General features: G+C 40.7%; 1 protein-coding gene across 3 annotated transcripts in view; it reads left to right on the top strand.

Annotated features, from left to right (window-relative positions):
* Nucleotides 1–23,164, top strand: part of ABLIM1 (actin binding LIM protein 1) — a 188,987-nt gene that overhangs the window by 93,567 nt on the left and 72,256 nt on the right. For all 3 annotated transcript variants that reach the window (XM_058028980.1, XM_058028979.1, XM_058028978.1), the window contains exons 3-4: nt 8,802–8,985; nt 10,436–10,545. In XM_058028980.1, the coding sequence (XP_057884963.1) occupies nt 8,802–8,985; nt 10,436–10,545 (294 nt within the window). The remainder of the gene's footprint in view (nt 1–8,801; nt 8,986–10,435; nt 10,546–23,164) is intronic.

The following is a 23,164-nucleotide window of genomic DNA, read 5'->3' as shown; positions in this document are numbered from 1 at the left end:
ATGTTTTACCTGAGCTGCAGATCTTGTTTATTGTTATTTGAGTGCAGTTTCTGTTTAAGCCACATAGTTATTTACTCACATTGCATGTTGTCTGACCATATGGTTTATACAAGTGGGACACAGCTGTTCAAGTAAGTGATTTTCTTCCCTCTTAGTCTGATGGGTTTTTAATATGACATGACTGCAACTCTACAGTAGGTGGAGTTAGACCCCCCTCAGTTTATAAAGTGTGTTATGCAGCAAAACCAACACATACTGGGACCAGGATGTATCAGCTGCATCCACAGGTGGCTTAGTTATCTTTATTTTTTGTATACTAAACTTTGCTCTTGAGACTGCAACTCCCATCATGAAAGACTTGAACAAGCTCACACTTGTCTGTTTTCATACCTGCTGGAAGTGTTTGAACTTTCACCCACAGACTTAGAAGATGTGGGAAAAATCCATTTCTTGATAAGGCTGTCACAGAGTCACAGAGTTTGTGTGATCCTGTTCTTTGCTCTGTCTGACATTCCTTTTTATTATTGACGTCCACGCTCTCAACTTTGCTTTTACATCATACTGTTAAGTGTGTTGGATGTGCTTGTAGTGCTGCTCCCCTAGGCTGTGTCAAAGGCTCTTAGGCACTCCATGAGTGCTTGGCATGCGTGTCAGCGGTGGCAGTGGCACTGCAGGAGCACGGTGACTTTCATCTCCATGAGCATCAGCCAGCTCAGGACAGGCTCGTGCGTCACGTAACCAGAGCAGGCAGCCGCCCTCCCTCCCCAGGAGCTCTGTCCATCTCTGGGATCTTTCTAAGAACAGAGGAGCTGCTTCCTGCCAGAGATGACCAGTAAAACCTGCACTGACTGACGTGTTCCCTTGGCCCCAGATAAGATGGAGCTGGCTGGGGTTTGCCTTGGAGAGCCCTGTGTCTCCAGCTGCTGGGTCCTATCTGCCGGCCGCTTCTATTTGTGGCTCCTGACAAGAGCTGATAGGAAAACAAAAAGGCTGAAAATGGTGTGGCTGTCCACAGGAAGGTGAGCTCTGCCATCCTCCTGATAGGCAAAGAATTTCAGGCAGGCAGCAGCTGACTGGGAGCTGGAGTTAACAGGGGAATGATGGACAGAGGAGGGATAAGAGACATTTAGCAGTGCCGCTCCAGGAACAGCATTCAGAGCAGTTGTCTTTGGCTGTTTCATGACAAAGTCCCTTACCTTGCCAGGGAATTACACTGGTTTGTGTTAAAAATGCAAATTCAATAGGATTCTGCATTGCCTCCTGGTGTAATAAATAAGCTTTAAGGTCTGTTTTAGCAGGAGTGCATTACTCTTACCAGTCCGCATTGTTAATCTTTACGAGGCAATGGAAGCAGCAGGCTGAGAGGAGAGAAGGTTAGATGAGGAGGTTGAGCTGGAGACATCATTGAGTTTGTCTGAAATAAACATTACCATTAACAAGAATTAATTAGTGGCTTATGAAGAAGTAAAAGTTTTTCTTGTAAGCATCTATGTACATGAATAACTTTTCTGCAAAAACTAAGACTACTCACTGCAATGCTGTTCCATATGTAAATGTGCGTGAGATCAGGCCCTAAATTACAATGTGCATGAGCAGAGATTTTAATATCTCAATTTAAATTGTGATCTGATACAAATGATCATTTTCTGCCATTGTCAGTTGATTACAGTTCACTTTACCCTATTGCATGTACTAGCAGAGGAAACTTGGAGGCTAGCAAAATTGCTATAATAAGGCTTTATTATTAAGCCTGTGATTCATCTTTTGGGTTAGAGGGAAAAGCTGGTTTGAGTACACTGTATTGCTTAACAGAAAAAGCTTTAAGCTGTCATAGTAACAATGTAAAAGTTTCCATAGCTCGATTTTGGTGCATGTAGAGATTGGCTGAATTATCTTAGCAAGATAGTGTAGTGTTTGTGGTAGGAGTGTTTCAAATAGTAGATTTGTGATGTTATATATGAATTGTAAAACTTAGATTTTTTGATAGAAATATAGACTAAACAAAAATTTAATCTCATAATTAAACAATCCTGCCATAAAATATGGATGGTGTCCCTAATTTTTTTAGTCCTCACTATCACAGAACCATGGAATGGTTTGGGGTGGGAGGGACTTTAAAATCATGACAGTCCAGCCCCTCTGCTGTGGGCCAGCTTGCCAAATCACTAGAACAGGTTGCTCAAAGCCCTGTCCAGGCTGGCCTTGAACACTTCCAGGAATGGGATATCTGCAATTATGTGGAATAAAGGTCAGGTGGAAATGTTTCACTGTGTATCAGTATTTCACATGCTACAGTGATATCAAATATCAAAAGGCAATTACCTGCTAATAATCTTGCTAATTATAAGGCAAAGCCAAGTCTTGGCATCCAGGAAGCATTCCACAAACCTAGAATATTCCACAGGAAAAAACCATTAAGCTTCTATTAAGACATTGTTATAAATCAGCATAAAGCAGTTTCTTAATTATGAAATAAATGTGGTTATTTTCCTCTCTTCAGTTAGATGTCTCTGGAGCTTAACTTGCAGAATCCTCAGTGGTATGTTCAGGTTTCAGGCACAGGTCTGGGCTTTTTGTGTGATGACTTTTCAAGGCTACATCATCTGCAGTTCAGTGAGCCTGACGGGGGTGGGGAGGCTTCCTCAGTTTAGATTTTGGGATGCTCTGTAATCCTTTGACTTTGAACCGAATCTTCCTCCCTTGAAGAACCGGGAAGAAGTCAGGGTCATGTAAGCAGACACTATATCAACAGGTTGGAATGTGTTTTAAATCATTAGTTCTTTGACCTTTGATCTGTCATCAGATTCCTTCAGTGGCAGCAGGAGGAGGCTGCAAACAGGCTATAAATAGTTCAGTGTCAGGGAAAGTTTAAATATGAGGCCATTCTTGTAGTAGATATCCAATGCACTGTTTGAAAAGATCTCTGCATTTTCACAAATTCTTCTGGAACAGAAACTGATGTGTGGATGTGATAACACACATGTGGGTAGAACGTGCTCCTTCCTGAGCATCATGAAATTATATGAGGTCACTTGAAGCTCTGAATCACCAAGATCCAGGTGGAAATGGGAATCTGTTCTTTCAAGGAAGATAACAGAGGTTAAAGTTTCTCCCATGGCAGGGAATGGAGTTCAGATGGGAATTCATGCATTCAGCTTGATGTGAAATCAAACCTCTGTGCAGCTGTGAGACTAATTGCCATTTCTGCATTTACATATCTTAGCTGCTGGGTCTTGAAGACTGTTCTTCTTGCAGTGTTCTTCTGGCATTTCACTTCAGGTTCAGCTTCTTCCCATTCTGAAGTGGATCCTTACTTTTCTCTTGGGGTTAGAATACTATTAATGACAAGTGATTGGTACCAATCTTAGTTTTGGGCTTGAGGTCTCTTCAGAGACCAAACATTTGACAGGAAATGAAATTAATTGCACTACTTGGCTGATACTGATGAATGCTGACAGATGCCATGTCAGATTTTAAAAAGCTCCAGGATCCCTTTGGAAGTAGAGGAGCAGCAGGATGATTAACAGGTGCCTGATGAGCAGGGCAGAGCATCCTTACAAAAATACAGAAAGTTTCTTGGCTTTGTGGTCAGTGCATCCTTCATTTGCTTTTCTTGGATGAGGTTTGGCTTTGTTCTATCCTTAAACTCCTGGTTTGCTTATTTAAAATCTTATTAAAGAGATGTTTCCTCTAGATAGTTACAGTCAAGCCATCCGAGGCTAAGCTTTGACATTTTTCCACTGATTGCCTTTTCTCCAAGGTTCATTTCCCACAGACCTGTAAATGACTTTGATCTCCATCTCGTGCTTAATGTGAAAGGTATTTTAAATGGTTGAATGATTCCTGCCATTGTTTCCATCCTGGTGCAAAAACCACTGATATTTCAGTGGGGCAGTGGGGAAGCTGTCACGTTGCTGCACCACATACAGCTGCTGTTTGCTTGCTGTTGAGCTCAGGTATGAGCTGCTGGCTGCTGGATTGCTAGAAAGATTGAAAATCAGACAGGAGCAACTCCCAGTGCTGCATTATTTGTGTCTGCAGTGCTGGAGGCTGAAGGCAGAGTCATGGCATTGGTTGGGAAGCTGACCAAGTTAAAACTGAGCTCATCTGAGACTCAGAATTCACTTTGGTTTCAGCTGAGTGAATGCTTGCATTGAATGCCCAGGGGTTTCAGTCTGGTGTCCCACTGAGAGCTACCTGTGACACGGTGACAGCAGCACTCAGGGGGGTGCAGGCAGGGATTTCTGAGATAGCTGAGGTGGAGCATCAGGGATTTCCATGGGAAGAGGAGAAAGGCCTGACTGGAGGCTGGAGGATGCTTCCCAAGGGGATCTCTGACCAATTTAGGAGAAGAAGGGAGAAATAAAATCTTGTCTTTTGCTCAGGGGGTGTTTCAGCTGCTAAAGCTTTCCTCTACCCGATGCCAAGCATCATAAAGGCAGATTTTAAGGTTACCTGTATTTGTTCCATGGTCATGTACTTTGACTTAGCAGCAAGTTTCTTTTGTCAATCTGCTGAAATGAGAAGAGATTCCAGAACCACTGGACATAAAATAACTTCAATCAAAATGCGTCTCTCATCAGTGGATGACAGAAAAAAAATCTCCAGTGACAGGAGTGTGACAAATGGTCACTGGGATCTCTGTTACAGCTTTTGCGAACTGCTGGATGCATTTCTTACTGGTGCCTCGCAATCTCCCTGCCAGGGTAGAGCTGCCGCACAGCTTCTGAGATTTACTGTTCTATCTGCTTTTCTGATGATGCTTGGATGAATATTCATTCTTTAAATGAATAATGCCATCAAGAAAAGTGTTGGTAAGAGGAGTAAAAGGCAGAAGGAGACTTGGTTAATTTGAAATGCAGAAACTTTAAACTCTAATAAGAACTTGAACCTGGCTTTCATCAATATGGGATTTGTTAAACTCTTATGTGGAAAAGAAAAAAGAAACAGATTTTCCCTGTGTATTTTTTTGGATGTAGGTGATAAACTGAAACATTTCCAAATTCCTTTCTACCTTCAAACAAGAGATCCCTTATGTCCTAAGAATAACTGTTGCATGACTATTTCCCTGCTTGAAAACAGCACCATTATTCCATGAAGCTGAAAAATACAAGAAGGAAATAAAACCCCAACAGGAAATTGAATTTGCACCTTATTTAATGCACAGTAACAAAGTAGATAATTAGAATTTTCTTAATGAATAGCATTCACTTCTGCAGACTGAGAGCCCAGATTCACAGACTCTCCTGTGTGGGTTTTTTTCCTTCAGTGCTGGAACAATTTTTACTTAACATTAACATGGAGTTCAACTCTCCCTGACAGTAAGACTATGGAGATCCTAAATAATGCTCAGTAGGATAAAATCCTGCATTTGTTCTCTTTGAAAAACTCTGATCTCTTCATTTTTTTGTCATCACCATTAAAACTTGAAGTGACTCACCTTAAGAATGGCCCAGGTCCCTGGATCCACAGGCAGCTGGATTGCTCCTGCCCAGCCCAGATTTCCATGGCAGACCCTGGAGCTCTGGGAGCTGACAGCAGCCCTGGCAGTATCTCCAAGCTTTTTGTGCTCCAAGGATGCAAAACAGGAGCTCCAGAGAGTAGCTGAAGACAGAAAAAGCTGGTGGGTGGGTGTTTTCCTTGCAGTGGGAGGTAGAACTGTGCTCCAGCTTATTCCATTCATAAGAGAGGCAGGATAGTTTGTTTGGAATATGAAATTCTTTGATATACAGAGAGAAAAGCTGAGTTCCTCCAATAGCTTTTGAAGGTAATGGTTTATTTTTTCATTTAAAGAAAAATACTGTTGTTTTTTTTTTTTTTTTGTCTCTATGCTTGTGGTACCTTAGGGAACAGAAATGCTCCCCAGAGTCTCCTGTTTCAGAAGGAGGGTTTTGGTCTTGAGAAACAGAATTTCTCCCATGTTACTGAGCAGGAAGGATCTTGGGGAAATGCTTTTCTTTTGTAGAACTGTATCTCTGTGATGGATGTTTACAGAATGCCTCTTGCTTTTTGCCTTCTCAGACATGATATGTGCATCACTCTTGGCTCCACAAAGTAATTCTTTAATTTTTCTCATCCGTATAGGAATAAAATAGTTTCGTGTTTACAGTTAACTGCCATCATTTAGGTATAAATTTTTCTTTGATGACATACTGTGTGTACCACAGCAGTTGCATAGATCACACCATCAGAATGAGCTGTACATATGTAGAGTTCACAGCTGATTTCTCTTCACTGCCTCTGCTGCTCGAGGCATGAACAGTGGTGGGCATGTGGGCTTTCTTTTTAATAAAAGACAATTGCAATTCCTCACTTCTTTTTTGAGTTTTTTCTATAGTGGTCATAAATATGTGTGCTAAGGCAGTATGTGTGAGCTTGAGGGGATACATTGTCAGAGCCAGGACTTCTGCACAGTTGCAAAAAGAAGAAAAAAGAGCCGTTCAAATCCCTTCCCTGTTACCAAGCACACTGTACATGGAGTGTGGTACAGCCACGTTTGTCCTTTCTGATTTGATCTCTGACTCAAAGTGAAAGCAGCCGGCTGGAATCACATTTTTCCAACCATGGCTGTTAACAGCCTGGGTGACCCTTGTTTTTCCCATGTAGCTTAAAGCTGTGATTAGTGATAGGGACACATGTGCTAAATTGACTGCAAAAATCCCTTGTAATGTGGAGTAGCCAGGGCTTGTTTGCAATTCTTGCAGATTGGTGTGTGTATGCCAGAGATGATGGATCTGCTGGGGGCTCCCATCATGAGCACCTCTGCTTGGTTCCAAATTCATGGCTGGCCAGGGTGGGAGGATTTAACTCAGATATTCTGAATTATTTGCAGAATGAGTTAGAGATTGGATAGAAAGAAGACTTCATGACGAAAAGGGCAGTAGAAAGAGATTCTTTCTGACAGTTGCTGTCTGTAAAAGACTTGTGAAATATTTAGCCCCCGTTTTCATTGATAGGCTTGAATCCCTGGGGGTAGAGCCTAATAACTGTGAATGCATGAACCCTTTCCTTCCAATTCTGTAGTAATTTTTGCAAACAATGATCTGCCACTTCTTTATGATGCTGAAGCTGGGTTTTCAGAAGCAGCTAGAACAGAGGTGGTATTCAAAGTTACATTTGATCATCCCAGTTCATTAGAGCCTTGCCTAGGCAGGTAAAGGGGGCCGCAGAGACCAAATGAGTTCTTCAAAAAATGACTCTTTTGGTAAAACTCATACCAAAGAGCATGAGAGTTCATACATGCAGCTCCTGAGGCAGATCCAGCTGCACGCTGAGCATCTTCAGCTTGAGGCTGAAAAATAGATATACTTGGATGTTAAAGCCACAAGGTGAATTACAAACTAGGATTTAAATAATCACACAGACATGTGAGTACTCCATAGCACTTCATGAAGTTTAGCATCTTTTAAACATTAAAGTAGAATTCTCCATTTCTACATGATTTAATGGTAAGGATCTGCCCAAAATAACTTAGAGAAGCAAACTTATTGTAAGTAGGTTTTCCACTGGACCTCCAGTAGGAAATTGTGGTGTAGAGGTTGCCTGCACATTCTGCCTAACAGGATATTTTACTGTTAATTTGAAAATAATATTTTAAACAAAACGGAGATCAGTAGAAGAAAAAGAAGGACTGATTTTTTTTTTTTTCTGGATGTTTACCTAAAGAAAACATTTTGGAACCTTCTGCAGCATTTTAACAGAGCCTTAACAGTAGTTCTTTGTAATTCTCCTCAGTCACTCATAATTGAGTTTTGGCTGCTTGTGGATTTAATGCCACCATGAAATGTAATTTGTTTGCACATGGAATATTATCACTGTCTATGCAGAAATGTGAAACTGGAAAAAGGCTGGTCCTGATACTGCTTTCCTTCTAAGCTGCATTTTAGTTCTGTTTATTGTTTTTCTATTAATTATTGTTACAGTAGCAGTCATTAGACCTCCAGGGCTGGGCAACAGACAAAGGAAATTTACAATTCCTGCCCCAAATGCCTTGCAATTTTAATTTTCAAGGCAGGTAGCTAGTAAGATACTAGCCCATTATACCAGCACTGAGGATGAATATTGAGTACACAATAATGTGCTTGGGACTCGTGGCAAAAAGAGGAATTGAACCCACTCCCCCTGATAATCTTTCTGTATTTCATATTTTAATATTTCAAGGACTGTGTAACTGCAAGGACCTAGTGTACTGCTTATTTATTTTTCCTTAATACTCAGAATCCCTGATATTGAATATTTCTGATATTTGATCAGAAGATACTTGAATCTGGTGAAGGGGGATGAGATGGCATTCCTTGGAGAGTTAAGTTAACATGCTAGAGTGCTGTGAAGAGTGGTTTCTCTTACTGAATTACACAGATACAGCAATATACAGAGGAGCAGGAGGAGTGCCAGAAACCAAAGTGCCTGGGAGGAGCTGGGTATAAATTTTTGGTGGTACAGGGGAACACTAAATAGGTAGTTTTGAGTTCTTTGTTCCACCCAAGCTAAAGGCACTGTGTGAAATTCAATCTCCCATGGCACTTTCTCTTAATGGGATTTGGCTGTTAGAGGTAGAATTGATTTCTGTCTTTGGATTGACCAGAAATGCCAATGCAGGACTCTGAATATTTTCTCAAAGCAAAGCAGGCTCCTGGTTGTGCTGTGTTCTGGTTTGAGTGAATAGGCATTTCACAGAGGAAAAACTGCCAAGTCACAGAAATCCTTGACTGGCTCTTCACCCTTGTACTGATACAATTGAGCAGCTGACATCCTTAGCAGTGATATTTTTCTAATCTGTGTGGCTTGTTTTTTGATTCCAGTGTGTGGCTGTGACCTGGCACAAGGAGGCTTTTTTATAAAGAATGGAGAATATCTGTGCACCTTGGACTACCAGCGCATGTACGGCACCCGCTGCAACGGCTGCGGGGAGTTCGTGGAGGGCGAGGTGGTGACAGCTCTGGGGAAAACTTACCATCCAAGCTGCTTTGCCTGCACTGTCTGCAAGTAAGTGATCCCTTCACACAACATGGCAGGAGCCCAGTTCAAGGAAAACACAAGGAGAGGTGTTGCCATCAGAACCAAGTCTCAAGACAGATTTCTCTTGAGAACGCATTTATTTTTTTATAGAAGATCTGCTGTGGATCTGACTTGAAAAGTCTTGAAAATGCCTCTCATTTATATGGGGGACATGGCTTTTTTTATGACATGTAGTTCCCTGTTCTCAGACAGTTAGTCTCATGTCTGAAAGAATTAATTATCAGGCTTACACACTGAGATAATGATGTGAGTTCAGGCGATCAGCGCAGCTTGGTGGGAGAAATGAAGTGCAGCAAAATTCTGGATGCTGCATTTGAGCTCTGAGGACAGTCCAAAGTAAGAGCATGTGGCTTTGGGATTACTGGGATTCCCCCTCTTCCCAAATACTCTTTCTTGTCCCCAGTAAGAGAACCATTCTTCAGTTCTGCAGCAAATAACAAGGAGTTAGCTAAGGCTCTGTGCATCAGAGAAAGGTGACATTTTAGACTCCTATCTCTGATAAGTAGTTGAAGTACTCTGTCCTTTAGCCTGGTACATTTTTCAGTTCTTTTCTATTGAAAGAATTTTGATTGTTTTCTGTTTTAAATAGGGTGTGAGTTTCCTGCATTTTGATAATCATACAGTGTATACAATGCAGTTTTATTTCCCAGGGAGAGTGTGAAACATGACATCAATTTTCTGTACATTGACTTGCATCAATCTTTTTATGTTGAATGAACAAAAGATGAGTCTTTGAAATAGATTAATGAAATTCAGTATTTCTGCTGATTTATTTTTGGCCCACTTAGAGATGGCAGTGGAAAGGAAACCACGCCTGTAACATTTTGCTTTGTTGAAATCAGCAGTAGATTTGCTGAGCAGTTTTGGAGTGAGGTGGGGGTCTGCACTCAGCAGTTAACACTCCTTATTAAAGATTTGGAGCTATTAAATGTTGTTCATCCTCTGATTTAGGCACCAAATAAGAGTTAACAGCAATGTCAACTTCTGCCCAACACACATTCTTAACATTTATGAGTGACTAGCTCCACATTCCTTCACCAACCTCAAGAACAGTTCTAATTCTTTGAGTTCTCTTCTGTATCATTTGCTATCCACAACATCAAGCTGAGACCATCATAAATGTAGGTGTTGTGTCTTAGCAGATTTCACTGTCTCCACTATTCAGATAAAATATGTTTGATAATCTTTTTAAAATGAAAATACAAGGCAAGTCTAACCTCTGCTCTGCTTGCCTCCATGGATTGGATTTCTTCCAGTGCCTGGCTTTGCCAAGGCCACATTGCAGAAACTATTTGGCCTGAGTTTCTGTAAAATATTGATTGTGCTGGAGGAGGGCAGAAAAATCAAGGCATGGGGAACAGAGGAAAATCTCTGGCATAACTTTTGCAAAAATACATTTTTCTCTTGAACTTTCCAGGCGTCCATTTCCACCAGGAGATCGGGTTACCTTTAATGGAAGGGACTGTCTGTGTCAGATGTGTGCTCAGCCGATGTCCTCCAGCCCCAGAGAGCTGTGTGCCTCCAGCAGTAAGTTGCCATCTCATTCCTGAAGCCTCTCACTTTTCCAGGCTCATCAACATTTGATTGAAACTAACATAATGCAGTCTTTTGGTGTTTTTATTTTTATTTGCATTTAGAAAAGTGAACTATGTTGAGAATTTCTGTGTCGGTTTTTTTCCTCTTCATTAAGTGCCTGTTACTACAGATGGGAAGAGACACTTAGACATTTCAATGTGGAAAAATGACTTTTCCCCAGTGACTAGATTTTTTAAAAGATTTTTTTTTTAAATTTTGCTTTGACAAGCACCAGAATAGTATTTAAGTGATAAATCCTGAGGTTTCAAAGTTGATAGAGTCTATTTCTTTAATGTATGATTGTGCAAGTTTAAGTATTCAAAAGAGGATGAAGTCAGAGGAAATTAATTTTCTTCTCCTATTTAAGAATTCAATTAAATTATCCTTTAAAAGGAGTATCTCCAGGATTATGCTTCCAGTAGACTGATGCCACAATGATACTGTGATCAGAACCTCAGGAAACCATTATAAAAGACACAGGAAGCAAATTAAAGGGAAAGATAGAGAATAAAGAAAGTTTGGGAGCCAAGTTAAGTTGGCTTGCTGTTGGGTTTTAACACTTTTAAAAGGTAATTTGTAAATTACTGATATTAATCTCTGCCTCTGGTAGTTAATTTTTGTTAATCTTTGGGGGTTTCTTTCTCTGACTGCTGGATTGTACTCAGCACTCAGTGTGGTTTTGTAAATCAAAATGGCTGCAGCTTTCCTTGTGACACTGGGTGGTTTTCCTTCAGGGAGAAACTGTGTATGTTCTCTTGGTACTTGGCTTTGAGATCCTGGGATTATAAAGTGCTATGGAAAGACAAAGATGGATAATGTTTGTGCTCACTGGATGAGTCAAGTGAATCTCAGGATATCTGATTTGCCTGAGAACATGTAATCAAACCCTTAGACAGAAGGAAAATGAGAGACTTTTTTTGTTATTGTGCCTCTCTGTCTGGGAAGTAATGCTTTTCCACTATAATTGTAGATTTGCAACTGAAAATGCACAGGCCTAATCAGCTAAGGAAGAATTTAAGGAACCTGTAAAACAGCTTAGAAGACTTAAAAAGCAACATACAAATTTATGAGGGACTTCAGGCACGAAGAGAATCCTTCTGAGACAGAGGAATGATGTGAAAATTGATATTTGGGGGGCAAAATTGGCAAGGAGCTGCAAGGTACAGGGACCTTGGACAGTACTGACATTTTTTTTCCAAGCATGCCAGAGCATAGAGGAATCTGGACCTGGCTCTCCAGAGGTGGCACACCTGTGTAGCAGAGTGGCACTTGCCTCATGCCTGACTCCAGGTGCCAGAATGGCCCTAGACAATGTCAGGTTAACCTTGTCTGATACTTAGCAAGCCAGAGAGCTGGACAGCCACTTCCCCACAGCCATGCTCTCTACTGGAATTACTTCTTGGCTTCCACACTTCCACAGGTAGCAAAGATTATAAAACAACATTTTGTGGGACTTGTGATGAGATTATTGGGGTTTTTAATCATATTTGTGTCCTGCTGACAAACTGGTTTGCCAGTACACAGCTAGAGAGCTCCTGCTCTCAACAGCTTAGAGTGCGCTGCTTTGAAATCTGTAGGCACTGCATGGTACATCTTGTTCTTCTATGAACTTGCAGAAATGTGTAGTATAGAGTTTCAGGTTGTTTTAGTGCAAAACTCTCCAAACAGACAAATAAAAATGAGAACAGCTTACGTTACACGTTCAGAACTAATCAATTTTTTAAAAATCAATGAAGCATCCTCTGTCTTCAAGGATTTGCCTGTTGCTGCTTTAACTTTGTGCAAAAGTTGACTTAGATACAGAAAAGTATCTTGCTGGCACCAGAGAGTTAATTTTAATTAGTGTAAAGTATTTCAGATTACTTCCAGGTTTCTCCTGCTGGCTAATACACACATAATTTTTTTCAAAAGCTTTGCCATTTTTTGAAAGGATTTTTTTAAAATACAAATTCTTTTAGGAGAGTCTCTGATTCACACTATGCATCTATTTCATATCCTATACTGCTTTCAGCTTCCCATGATTACTTTCAAGTAGATCACTAGAGGAGACTTTCCTTAAAACAAGGAAAGTTTGAGGGAATTCAGTAGACTGCAAATAGATCAGGTTTGATTGCTTGGTGTAATGTGAAAGGAAGCCTTCTATCCTAGAATGTCTGCATTAATGCTGACATGCCATTTTCCAGTGTCTATTACTTCACACAAATGAAAACTTACTGACAGCTTTGCTTGGGTGATTTCAAGGAAAATCACATGTGTCTGAATACAAGGGTTAACATCTTGAATAACATGAACCTGACAATTGTTACACTCTACTGTAGTGCACAGCAGTCAAAATCAGATGGGAAAAATACTAAATATTTAATTTTTTTTTTTCAGTATTAGTTGGCTCCATAGTACTTATGTACCTCATTTATATTAGTAATATATTTCTTTCACTGTATATGTGTTACCTGAAATTGTAGCTATTTTCTTGAAGAACCAATTCAGTGACTCTATTTTTATTCTACATTTTTAAAATTCAAATGCAGTAGAGTAATCATAATTTATAATTTAATCAATCCTATTCCTTGGCTGCTGCTAGAAATACACAGTGCACTAAGTTTGGGATCTTCATTCATTCAGCAGGAAATCTAATAACAAATACCTGTAAATCACTTTGCAGACAAATGAAATGAGTGGTGTTTGGTTTTGTTATTGTTTTATTTCATATGACAGCTTGATAAATGGCATGTGAACTCTAAAGCAAAGTGACTGGGACAGATGTAGAGCAGCACAGAAACAGGGGACAAGTAGATAACACTGACTAGAAGTGAGGTATTGATGCCTTGAATAGTTCATGGCTTTCAAGATTCTGTCAAAAGACCTGAAATTCTTTTCTTTGGGGCCCAATAAAGGAGTAATGCAATAATATATCCCAGTAATTGCCATTTATGTTTTAAGCAGTGCCCAGGTTTTGTATTCAGTATCATGATTGTCTGATTTGTACTCTCTCTAGTTCTTTCTACTCTCTGTTGGGTTCTGGCTGCATGGTAACACACTGTGTTTAAGATCCATGTTGTCTCTCCAGAAAACCAGTTGTGCAGGCACCTGTTATTTCTAAATTTTGGGCAAAACTGTAACTGTGCAGTGGCATTAAATGCCTTCCTTTAGGGCATTTATCAGTGAATTCTCCCCAAGGCAGCTGGTAAATGAACTGATGCAGACTTTGAAAAGAAAAGTCTCCAGTTTAGTCAGACCTTAATTTTTATAAAGTACCACGCTGGCTTCCATTTTTTCCTGAATGCACCTGAGGTGTTGTGAGAAGCCCAGCTGAGAGCAGAGCAGCTATACAGAGATCCCCTCACCTGGACAGGCACAGGAGTGGTGCCAGCAGGCTGTGCAGCTCGAGCCAGCACTCTTCTGGCCCAGGCATCATCTTGGAATCCAGAAGAGACTACACATGTCTTTGAATGTGGTTTAGTCCCTCTTCCTCAAGCAGAGGTTTTTTTTTTTTTCCTTGAGAAATTCACTATTCCGACAATAAAGCAATAAGAATGCTGTGTCATTTTGTATGAGGTTGAGCCCTTTCTCTGTTGGTTCATTATCTGAGTGCTGGTCTGGAAGTTTTCATTATTTCTGATTATCTGTTTGCTGAAACATTGGATCATTTTAGTGATGTACATGAACTAGCTAAGAAATTGCCTTTCAAGTGAAACGTGTGTTTCCTGGGACAAACCTCCCTGTCCAAAAGAAAATGAAGCATTCCAATCACCTAACAGGAGTTTTCATTTTGAAAAATTTATCTTTCAAAATGGTGACCAAGACTTCCATCATTGTTTCTTTTCAGTGAAATAGAAACTCGTGTCCTAATAAATGCCAGTGGTGATATGTCACTGACATATTCTGTGAAAATCCTTTCGCTAGGATTTTTCTCCTGAGAAGCTGAGAAGCCTCAGAAAAGAAATGTAAACAATAACTATCTGATGGCTGTGGAATGTGGTTTGGAGGTTGCTTACAAACAGTGCATCTTTGGTTCCATGAGGATTGTTTTTACTTGGTGACCAATCATGGTCCAGCTGTGTCGGACCCTCTGGTCCATCACAAGATTTTATTATTCATTCCTTTCTAGTTTTTTGATGTCTCCTTTCTCTTTCTTTAGTGTAGTTTTATATATAATTATAATATCATATAATATCATATCATAAAATAATAAATCAGCCTTCTGAAACATGAAGTCAAGATTCTCATCTCTTACTCATCCTGGGGACCCTCAAACACCACCACAGTGATACAGTTTGGCAAGGAGCAGAGGGAAGATATTTCAACTTCCCTTTCTTTGTAAGAGTCTCTCCTGTGAGTACAGAGCATTGCAGTGCAGCCAAGAGCTGGACCAGAGTTTCCAAACTGAGTGTTCCATGGATAATCCTGGTGCAGCTGTTCCCTGAGCAGCCGGCGTCCACGAGGAGATTTCACATCGTGTTTTGTGTCTTTGTCCTTGTCTGCTCTGCACATTGTGTTCTGGCTCTTTGGGACAAAATGCTTTCATGCCTATCAGTACAGAGTCTTACAGGGTTGGATTTGGCCTCACAACTGGGGATCTTTGCTCTATTGTGATATAAATAATAAGCTTAATGCCTAATGGGCTTGTGGGGAAAAGGTGTCTTTGCTAATTATTCAATAGCCTTATCTCTTTGAAAAAGATGCAGGCAGTAAAATTCCCAGTAAATAACTGAAAGTTCCAGCAAGGTTCTAGAAATACTGAAGTAAAGCAGAGCAAACATACCATACCTGCTGGAGGAGGAGGAGATGGGAAAGAAAAAACAGAAACCATCTTTTGCCTCACTGCCCAGAAAAGTGGCAGGAAAGTGAGCTGGTATTTGAAACAACAGAACATCAAAATGGAGAAGCAAATTTACTTTGCAGTGCTCCTTAAAAGGCTCTTTAATTCTTAATGCAGTCCTATAGTCAGGACATAACTGTCCTTTCATTAGATAAAAATATAAGTGATTGCTGCCTCAGAGCTGATGTATAAGTATCACAAAGTTCTCCATTAGAAATTAGCTAAAATGGATGCAAAATTCCTTTTGATCATTGTTCTTGGGAAAGGTCTGCAGCTTGGGTTTGTAACTGTTCAGGCACATTTGACTAATTTTTCATTATTTTGTTCTTCATAATTTTTTCCTGGAGCTCTCTGAAAACTCCTTCAATTCCACAGAGAATTTGAAAGTGCAGGGGAAAGTTGGCTGACCGTTGCTAAGCAAGATATCTGCAGTGATTTTGAAAGGTGTTGAGCAACATCCAACACATGATTTTGAGCTTATTCTTAGGAAATATTCTCCAGTTTCACACTGTGGCAAAGCTGCACAGGTACTTGGCACAGGTGGGGATGAGCCTTGTGAGAGACACTGAGCTCACTTTGTCTTCAGGAACATTCACCCACAATATCCACAACTTCAGTGAGGGCCCTGGGGAACTTAGAGAGGCTCAGCAGTTTTGATTGTGAACATGCATTTTTAAATAACAATTTTTTAAATTTTTGAGCCTTAAGCATTTAATATTTATTTTGTGCTGTAACACAAAAACTTTGTCATTTCATTTTTGGCTTGTCTGTTTACATCAGCAGAAGCACTCCTGTATCTCTGTGGCATTCAAGCCTGTGTTCAGCTGCTGGAGATTCAGTTGAGGATTTTGGGAGCTTGGCAGAAGAGGCACACATTGTCCCATATCTCTCTTTTTTTTTCTGTTTACCATAGAATAAAAGCATACTATGGACATCACTGTTGATTGGTTTCAAACACTGATTTAAATCATTGATTTTAATCATGGTTTGTTCAATAACCCAGGAAACCTTGATTAGACTGACTGATTGTAACCTTGTATTACATTTAGATTTTTAATTATAAAATACTAATTGATAAACATGAGGGTACTTCATATCTGTACACAACTGCTTAACCTAATATAGCTCTGCATAAAGTCATCATATTATTTAACATCTATATTTTTCCCTAACAACTATTTTTGCTAATGAGTTGTCAAACTCTATTTGAATGAAAGTTGAAATTTTATTTAGAATGCATAAAGTATCTGTGGATATTTTTTACTTTCAGAAATTTGCTAGATACATGAAGAATGTAAATGAATTAAAATATATTACAGTTTTGGAATTCATATTTTTCAAGAGTCTGTAGCTTATGAAACTATTTACTTTGCATCTCCATGACCTCAAAAATTTTGAAAGTGGGACATTTTATATACCCCAATTTTAAATAAGAGAAGGGAAGCAAGTTCATTCCCTGTGTTTTCAGATCCCACTCCTAACTCCGATTTATTTAATACTTTAAATTTTAAATTAAATCCTTTAATTTTTTAAATGTCACTATTTAATTCTCCATTTCTTTAGTCTGAAATTGATTGTAATAACCTTGCAAGGCAGCTTCATTTATGACTTAATACACCATATAGTGGGTCCAAAATTTTACCCCATCCCCCCCTTTAAGAATAAAAGAAACAAATCAATGTTCATGACATGATAAAAGTTCAAGAAATTATGCAAACCCAAGCAGAGTTCTTTTCTGGCAAAAGCCATTAGATTGTGCCTAAGAATAGGCAATTCTTTTAATGACACTGGCCAATTTGTATGATTGTTTCAAGATGATTTATTCTTTTGAATAATGCTTGCAGTTTTTGAAACATTTTCATAATTTGAATTACTTTCTAGGATTAATTTTATTTCATTTTATGTCCTCACTCAGAAAAATGGGTGAATTACTCAAGTAGCCTCCATTTGCACAGCTATTTCCTAGTTTATAAGGACTGGTATTTTAATGCTGCTTGATAAATTGTGTTTAATCCTTCTCTGGAGGAACAGAAGCTTTGTTAGAAACGTGACCCCTGGGTAATAGAGATAGAGCAGCAACTGTATTTAAAATATAGCTGTGGCAGGGCAGGAAGTTTCTGATTTATGAGTTTTCTGTCAGAAAATTCCTTTCAAAAAAATTACCGTTCTTCAGGAAGATGTTTGCCGTCCAGTTTCCCCATTTCTTTTGGATAGTTTTGTGTTGTAGTAAATTGGACAGTACTAAATATGTGTCAGTTCTTACTTGCCTGTGTGTAACCCCGTCTTGAACTTGGCAATCAAAACACATCCATGTCCTTAGGTTGTACTGGAGGAGTGCTACTCCAGAGCTAATTCCAGAGGAAGTTCTGGGGGAGGTGCAAGGAATTCCTCAGTAAATGGGTGTTGCATGAGCAGGGATCACTGGCTTGGAGAACACAACCATAGAGGAGATCCCCAGGGACTGGTGTGTCTGGGAATTGTCATGGTCAGAAAGCCTGCCAGGTAGCAAGTCAGGAATCAGAGGTCACTTCAAAAGAATGTGAAAAGGGAATTAGCTAGACCTTGGTTTGCCATATGTTATACAGACATAAAAACCTTCCTAAAGGTTGTCACAAGTTTCATTCCTATTTTGGGGAGTTTGCACCCTGTTGGAATTGCTTGTTTTCCTAGAGTAACAGTTGAAAATTATCCAAAATAATCTGCAAATGAAGAGACACAATGTGCTGTCCATGAACTGGGTATTAAACAATGAAGCTCTGAGTTAATGGTGCAGTTCCCTTGGGATACTGTGAGTGGGAACTGTGACTTTGAATTCTGAGTACTGAAATGAGGTAAAAGAAATGATGGGATAAAGGACTGACCTCAGCTTATATGTACCTGGTCCTGGTTTATCCTTTAGAGTAGTTTTACAGATGGGGCCCTGGGGCTGCTGGGATGGCAAGAAACCCAAAAGCTTTATCTTTCTTTCATAGGACACTTAAAAATTCTTCTCTTTCTCTGTGTATATTTGCTCTTTCTTCCTCCTCCTGTTTCATCCACCCTCTTATTATCAGTTGAGGTACCTGTGTGAAAGATTGGGTTGAAGAGGGAAGTGGGATTGGTTAACTTGGTGATACAGTTTTTTCAGGGACAGTTTGCTGTAGTAATGTGTCAGAAGGTCATTTGGTTTGGTCTCCCTTGGGAATGAGGAATAGAAAGATGTGGAAATGAGGAATTGCCTTTCTCTGTTAAACACTTAAATCAATACAGACCCAACTGGGGGTGGGGAAGAGCATTAAACCTTCTGAATCACTTCAGATCAAATCAGGTGATGAAACAGCAATTTGCAGTAATCACATAATCACTGAGGTTGGAAAAGGTCTTTGAGATCACTGAGTCCAGCTTTTGCCCCAATACCACTGTGCCAACCAGACCATGACACTGAGTGACACATCCAGGCTTTCCTTAATCAGCTCCAGGGATGGCAGCTCCAGCACCTCCCCAGGCACTCCATTCCATTCCAGTGTCTAATCACACTTTCTCTGAGGAAATTCTTCCTAATGTCCAATATAAACCTACCCTGGTGCAATTTAGATCATGAATAAAGATATTAAACAGGACTGGGCCGCATCCTGGCCCCTGGGGGACAGCACTAGGGACTGGTCTAATGATACATCCAAGATGTACAACAACGTGTCTCTTAAACAGACAAGTCAGTGCTGGGCATTCAGATGCTTCCAGGGACTTGTGCTGCAAGCCAAGAATGCCAGTTCATGCCATTGGGATTTCTTTCCCTATTTAATCAACTAAAATAATTTTATTTTCTCTAACTACTTGTTTTGAAAATATCAGTTTTTCCCAACTTGCCATTTATAATAAACTGTCAAAGCTATACTGCACTTCCCATGGGAAATTTATTTCCCTCCATTGTATGAGCCCAGCCTCTTATTGTTAGATTTCAAGAGTACAAGGCTGCTTATGTGGGTTTGTTTTGCCTTCAGCAAAAGGGCAATAGTGAATTTGTTCTGACAAACATTTCCCATCCTTGCAGTGGCAAAGAGAAGGGGTTTGGCAGCAGATTTCCTGAGTTACATGCTCAGATTGAAATCCTGCACGTAAAATTCCCAATATTGTATGTCCTTCTCTGACTTCCAGAACTTAGCACAGCCTCAATGACCAAATGGTTATGCTTTAAACTTTGAAAACATTTGTCATGCTGTGAACGTGGTGAGTTTGTATTTTTAGCTTTGACAGAAATATCTTGAAGATCTGGAAAAGCCTGCATGATATCATTAAACCTTTCAATTTTAAAGCAAGGCTTTAGAAGGTGTTGCCTGCTCTGTTGTTAAAGGATGACTGAGAAAAAACTGTGGTCTCCCCACCTCTATGGGAAATTGTAATTGCACAACCTTCAAATTGCCACAGAAGAATTACTGGGATATAAGTTGTTTTTCAAGGTGACTAAGAGCTATTTATATGGAAGAGATTTCTTGACCTTGACTCCAGTGATCATATTTGCCTCTTTCATCACTTGCAAATCACTGCCTCTTTAGGTCCAGCTATGTGTGACAATGTATTTCAGTGTAAGTCCAATGAAAACTTATTGTTTCCTTTAAGTATTAAAATAATAACAAAAATCCCCCCCAGTTCTTCCCTGCTTTTCCTGTTTCAGAACGGAAGCCTGCTGGTGCTTTGTAAAGCTCATTTATCAATGTTTGATAAGGAGGGGAAATAGTTACAGAGAGTGTAATGAGAGCACAAAATACCTGTGACCTGTGGGAGTTGTGGCAGCTTCAGACTTTATCTATTAGATATGTGATGGCCATCAGGATTGAAATGAACTCTTTGGTGACTTAATTAAATCAGTCTGCTGTTAGCTTTGTGCACAAAGCTAACCCTGCATGGAGCAGAGCTGGTGTCATCATTCACATGACTTTGCATATCCCTCTTTATTAGGACCAAAGCACACAGAGATGGTTTCTCCTTCAAAAATCATATGGGGTGAGCAGAGAATGTGGGATAAAGAATATTTGCTATTAAATTTGTAAAGCAATCCCCATGGGAGTGGGTAAAGTCCTACTCTGTGTGCTGAGGGTTAATCCCAGAGCTGCATCAGCTCTGAGCTCACCTGTGCACTATTGGCTGAGAGCAGGGGAGGGAGGCAAAGGCAGAAAATCCACTGCTTAATTTAGACAGTGACAAATGGCTTGCTGTGCAGGATGCTTCACTCCTGGATGTCTGGGGTGGTGCAGATGCTAAAAAGGGAAACACATTTTCTCATATCTTTACAAGCAAGGTGTCATGGGTGGCAGCACAGCCTGACCTGTGTCTTTTAGTGGGGCTGCAAAAGGTGGTGGCAGAGTGGAGGTCTAAATCATATATTATATTATAGTGGCGTGCCCTGTCCCCCCACTTTGCCATGCTTTTGGGCTGGCTGACTCCACAGCACAGTTCCTTTGTCCAGGCATTTTGTTTTGTACCCAGACATGTCAAACATGACATATATCTAAGTGCTCTCTGCATTTTCACCAGCACACTGCACTGTCCGCCTCCTCCTCCTTGTTATCTTGGCACTGCTGAATGTGTCATGTGCAAGGAGTGGCAGTGAGGAAGAATCCAGGTGATGTGGCAAAAAGAAGATGCAAGAAAGCTCAGATTCAAGGGGTGCAGTCTGTTAGAGCCAGGTGGGAAACCAGAGAGCACCATGGTGGGAACCATTGTGCACAAATTCAGGAGGAATTGTCAGGTTTTTCAGTCTGCTCTGGCATATGGTTGTGGACCTCTGTTCTTACCTCACAGCCCTTTTATTTGCAGCATGTGCTAGTTATAGGTTAGACAGATACAGATTGTGCTTAATGTGATACTGAGCTCCTGCCTGCATACCCTGGTGACATTCAGCCAAGGGCTTAAATGTGCCTCATGCAGGCCTGAGATCATAATGGCTTTTATTTGTAGAATTTGGATGAACAAATGGTCTTTTCTTAGCCCAGCCCAGCCTTATTCATGTTCTATTTTAGGAGATAATGATAATTGCAAGCTTTTCATGTATATACCAACAGTTTTGTCAGAATTAAAATCAGATTTATTTAAAAGCCATCTCAGCCTAATACAGCAGCACTGGGCTGTTAGTTTACTTTGCTTCTAGACATTCAATGTGTCTGTTGTATTAGCAGAATGGAAATGATGTTAATTTCCTTTTGCAAAACACTTCAAGGAACCCAGAAAGAGTGTAGATGTCACTGGTGCTATAGAATAATAAAAGGATATTGCCAACCCCTGTATTAAACATGAGCACAATGCTAAGTCTGATGCTCAGACTTACTGTGATTTGGCTTACAAAGAAGCAATTAAATAGTCAGAGGTACTCCATGGATCCCTGCTTCCCCCAGGTATCGGGCATTGACATCAATAAAGAAGCTGGACTAGGTAGACCTTTTGTGTAAGGCAGTTTCTCTATTCCCACTGCCTTGGAAATTAGGTGTTCTAAAAATCTCTTTATTGATTCAATTTCTGAGAAAATTCAATTTCATGAAAAAAGTTTCCCAAACAAAAATGAAAACAGCATGGAAAATACAGCAGATTTTTTGAGGGAAAATATCTCAGGGAGTGCATCCCAGTGTGCCAGGCCCCAGGCTGGCTCTGGAGGCTGGCACACCAGGAGGAAGCAGGAGTGCTGGGGGCTGAGAAATCGGGGCTGTTTTCAAACTGCAGCCCAGCACCCACTGGGACTGGGGCCAGGATCCCATTTGCTCTCACAGTCCAGGCCAGGTTGCATGGTTTCAGATTCAGCTGAAGGAAATGAGGGCTGGGAGGGACCCCAAGAGGTGATGCAGTATCCTCCCCAAACCAAAGGCGAGATCAGCGTGCCCAAGCCTCTCTGACATGTGTCTGTCCCTTCCTCTGCCTGTGCTGGACATTCCAGAGCCTCCCTGCCTTGGTGACCTGTGCCAGCTTTGCTGTCATCCCAGCCTGGCGTGGAGCCTTCAGCTGTCATGGCAGAGCAGAGGGATGCATTACAGGGTGTCACTCCTTGTCATTTCATCATTTCAGCTTGTAACTTATGTCCTCTAGAGCAAAGTCCTGGTATGAGGACATCTCAGGGCTGCTTTTCAAGCCCAAGTTGTGTCAGAAGTCTGTGACTTGCATTTTGTCACAAGGTACCACTGTGCTTAGTCCCCCTCCCCTCCTTTTTTAGGGGATTTGAGGAGAAGAAGAAGAATGCTGGTAGGAAGAGGGACATGGGGTGGTGGATTCCTGGATAGCAGGAATGTGCAGCACATATTTGGGGTTGTTTTGGCCCATTATCCAAAGTCATGCCCTTTAGTCAGAAGGACTGACTGCTCTCATTATCAGTTGTGATAATAAACTTGGACTTGCCCTTTTGCAAGGCATGGTGTTGCCTGGCCTTAGACCCATGAGGAGATGAAGGTTTTTGAGCTGTGCTTGCTCAGTCAGCTTGAGTGTTGGAGCCAGGGTGATGTATCCCTGCTGCCCGGGTTTTAACAGCTCACATTGCTCACTTCTGTTTGTCTCCATTTCTTGGGATTTGTTGATATTTCAGGCATTCACCAAAGGCACACCAAGTCTGGGGATGGTAATATCTGGGAAATCTTTTGTTCCGGGCTGTCTCTGTGGCTTCCATGAGTGCCTCAGCTGATGGGCATTCCCTTTCCACTTCACTGGGCTTCCAGGCCCTCCCCTCCCTGTCCTTCTGTCCCCCGAGGCTGGCACAGCAGCACAACCCTTGCAGTTCAGTGCTGCCTGCCACATCAG

Source organism: Melospiza georgiana, chromosome 8 (assembly GCF_028018845.1).
Source record: "Melospiza georgiana isolate bMelGeo1 chromosome 8, bMelGeo1.pri, whole genome shotgun sequence".
Taxonomy (NCBI): Eukaryota; Metazoa; Chordata; class Aves; order Passeriformes; family Passerellidae; genus Melospiza; species Melospiza georgiana.
Note: the sequence above shows the minus strand (reverse complement) of the source record. Positions and strands in the feature narration are given on the sequence as shown.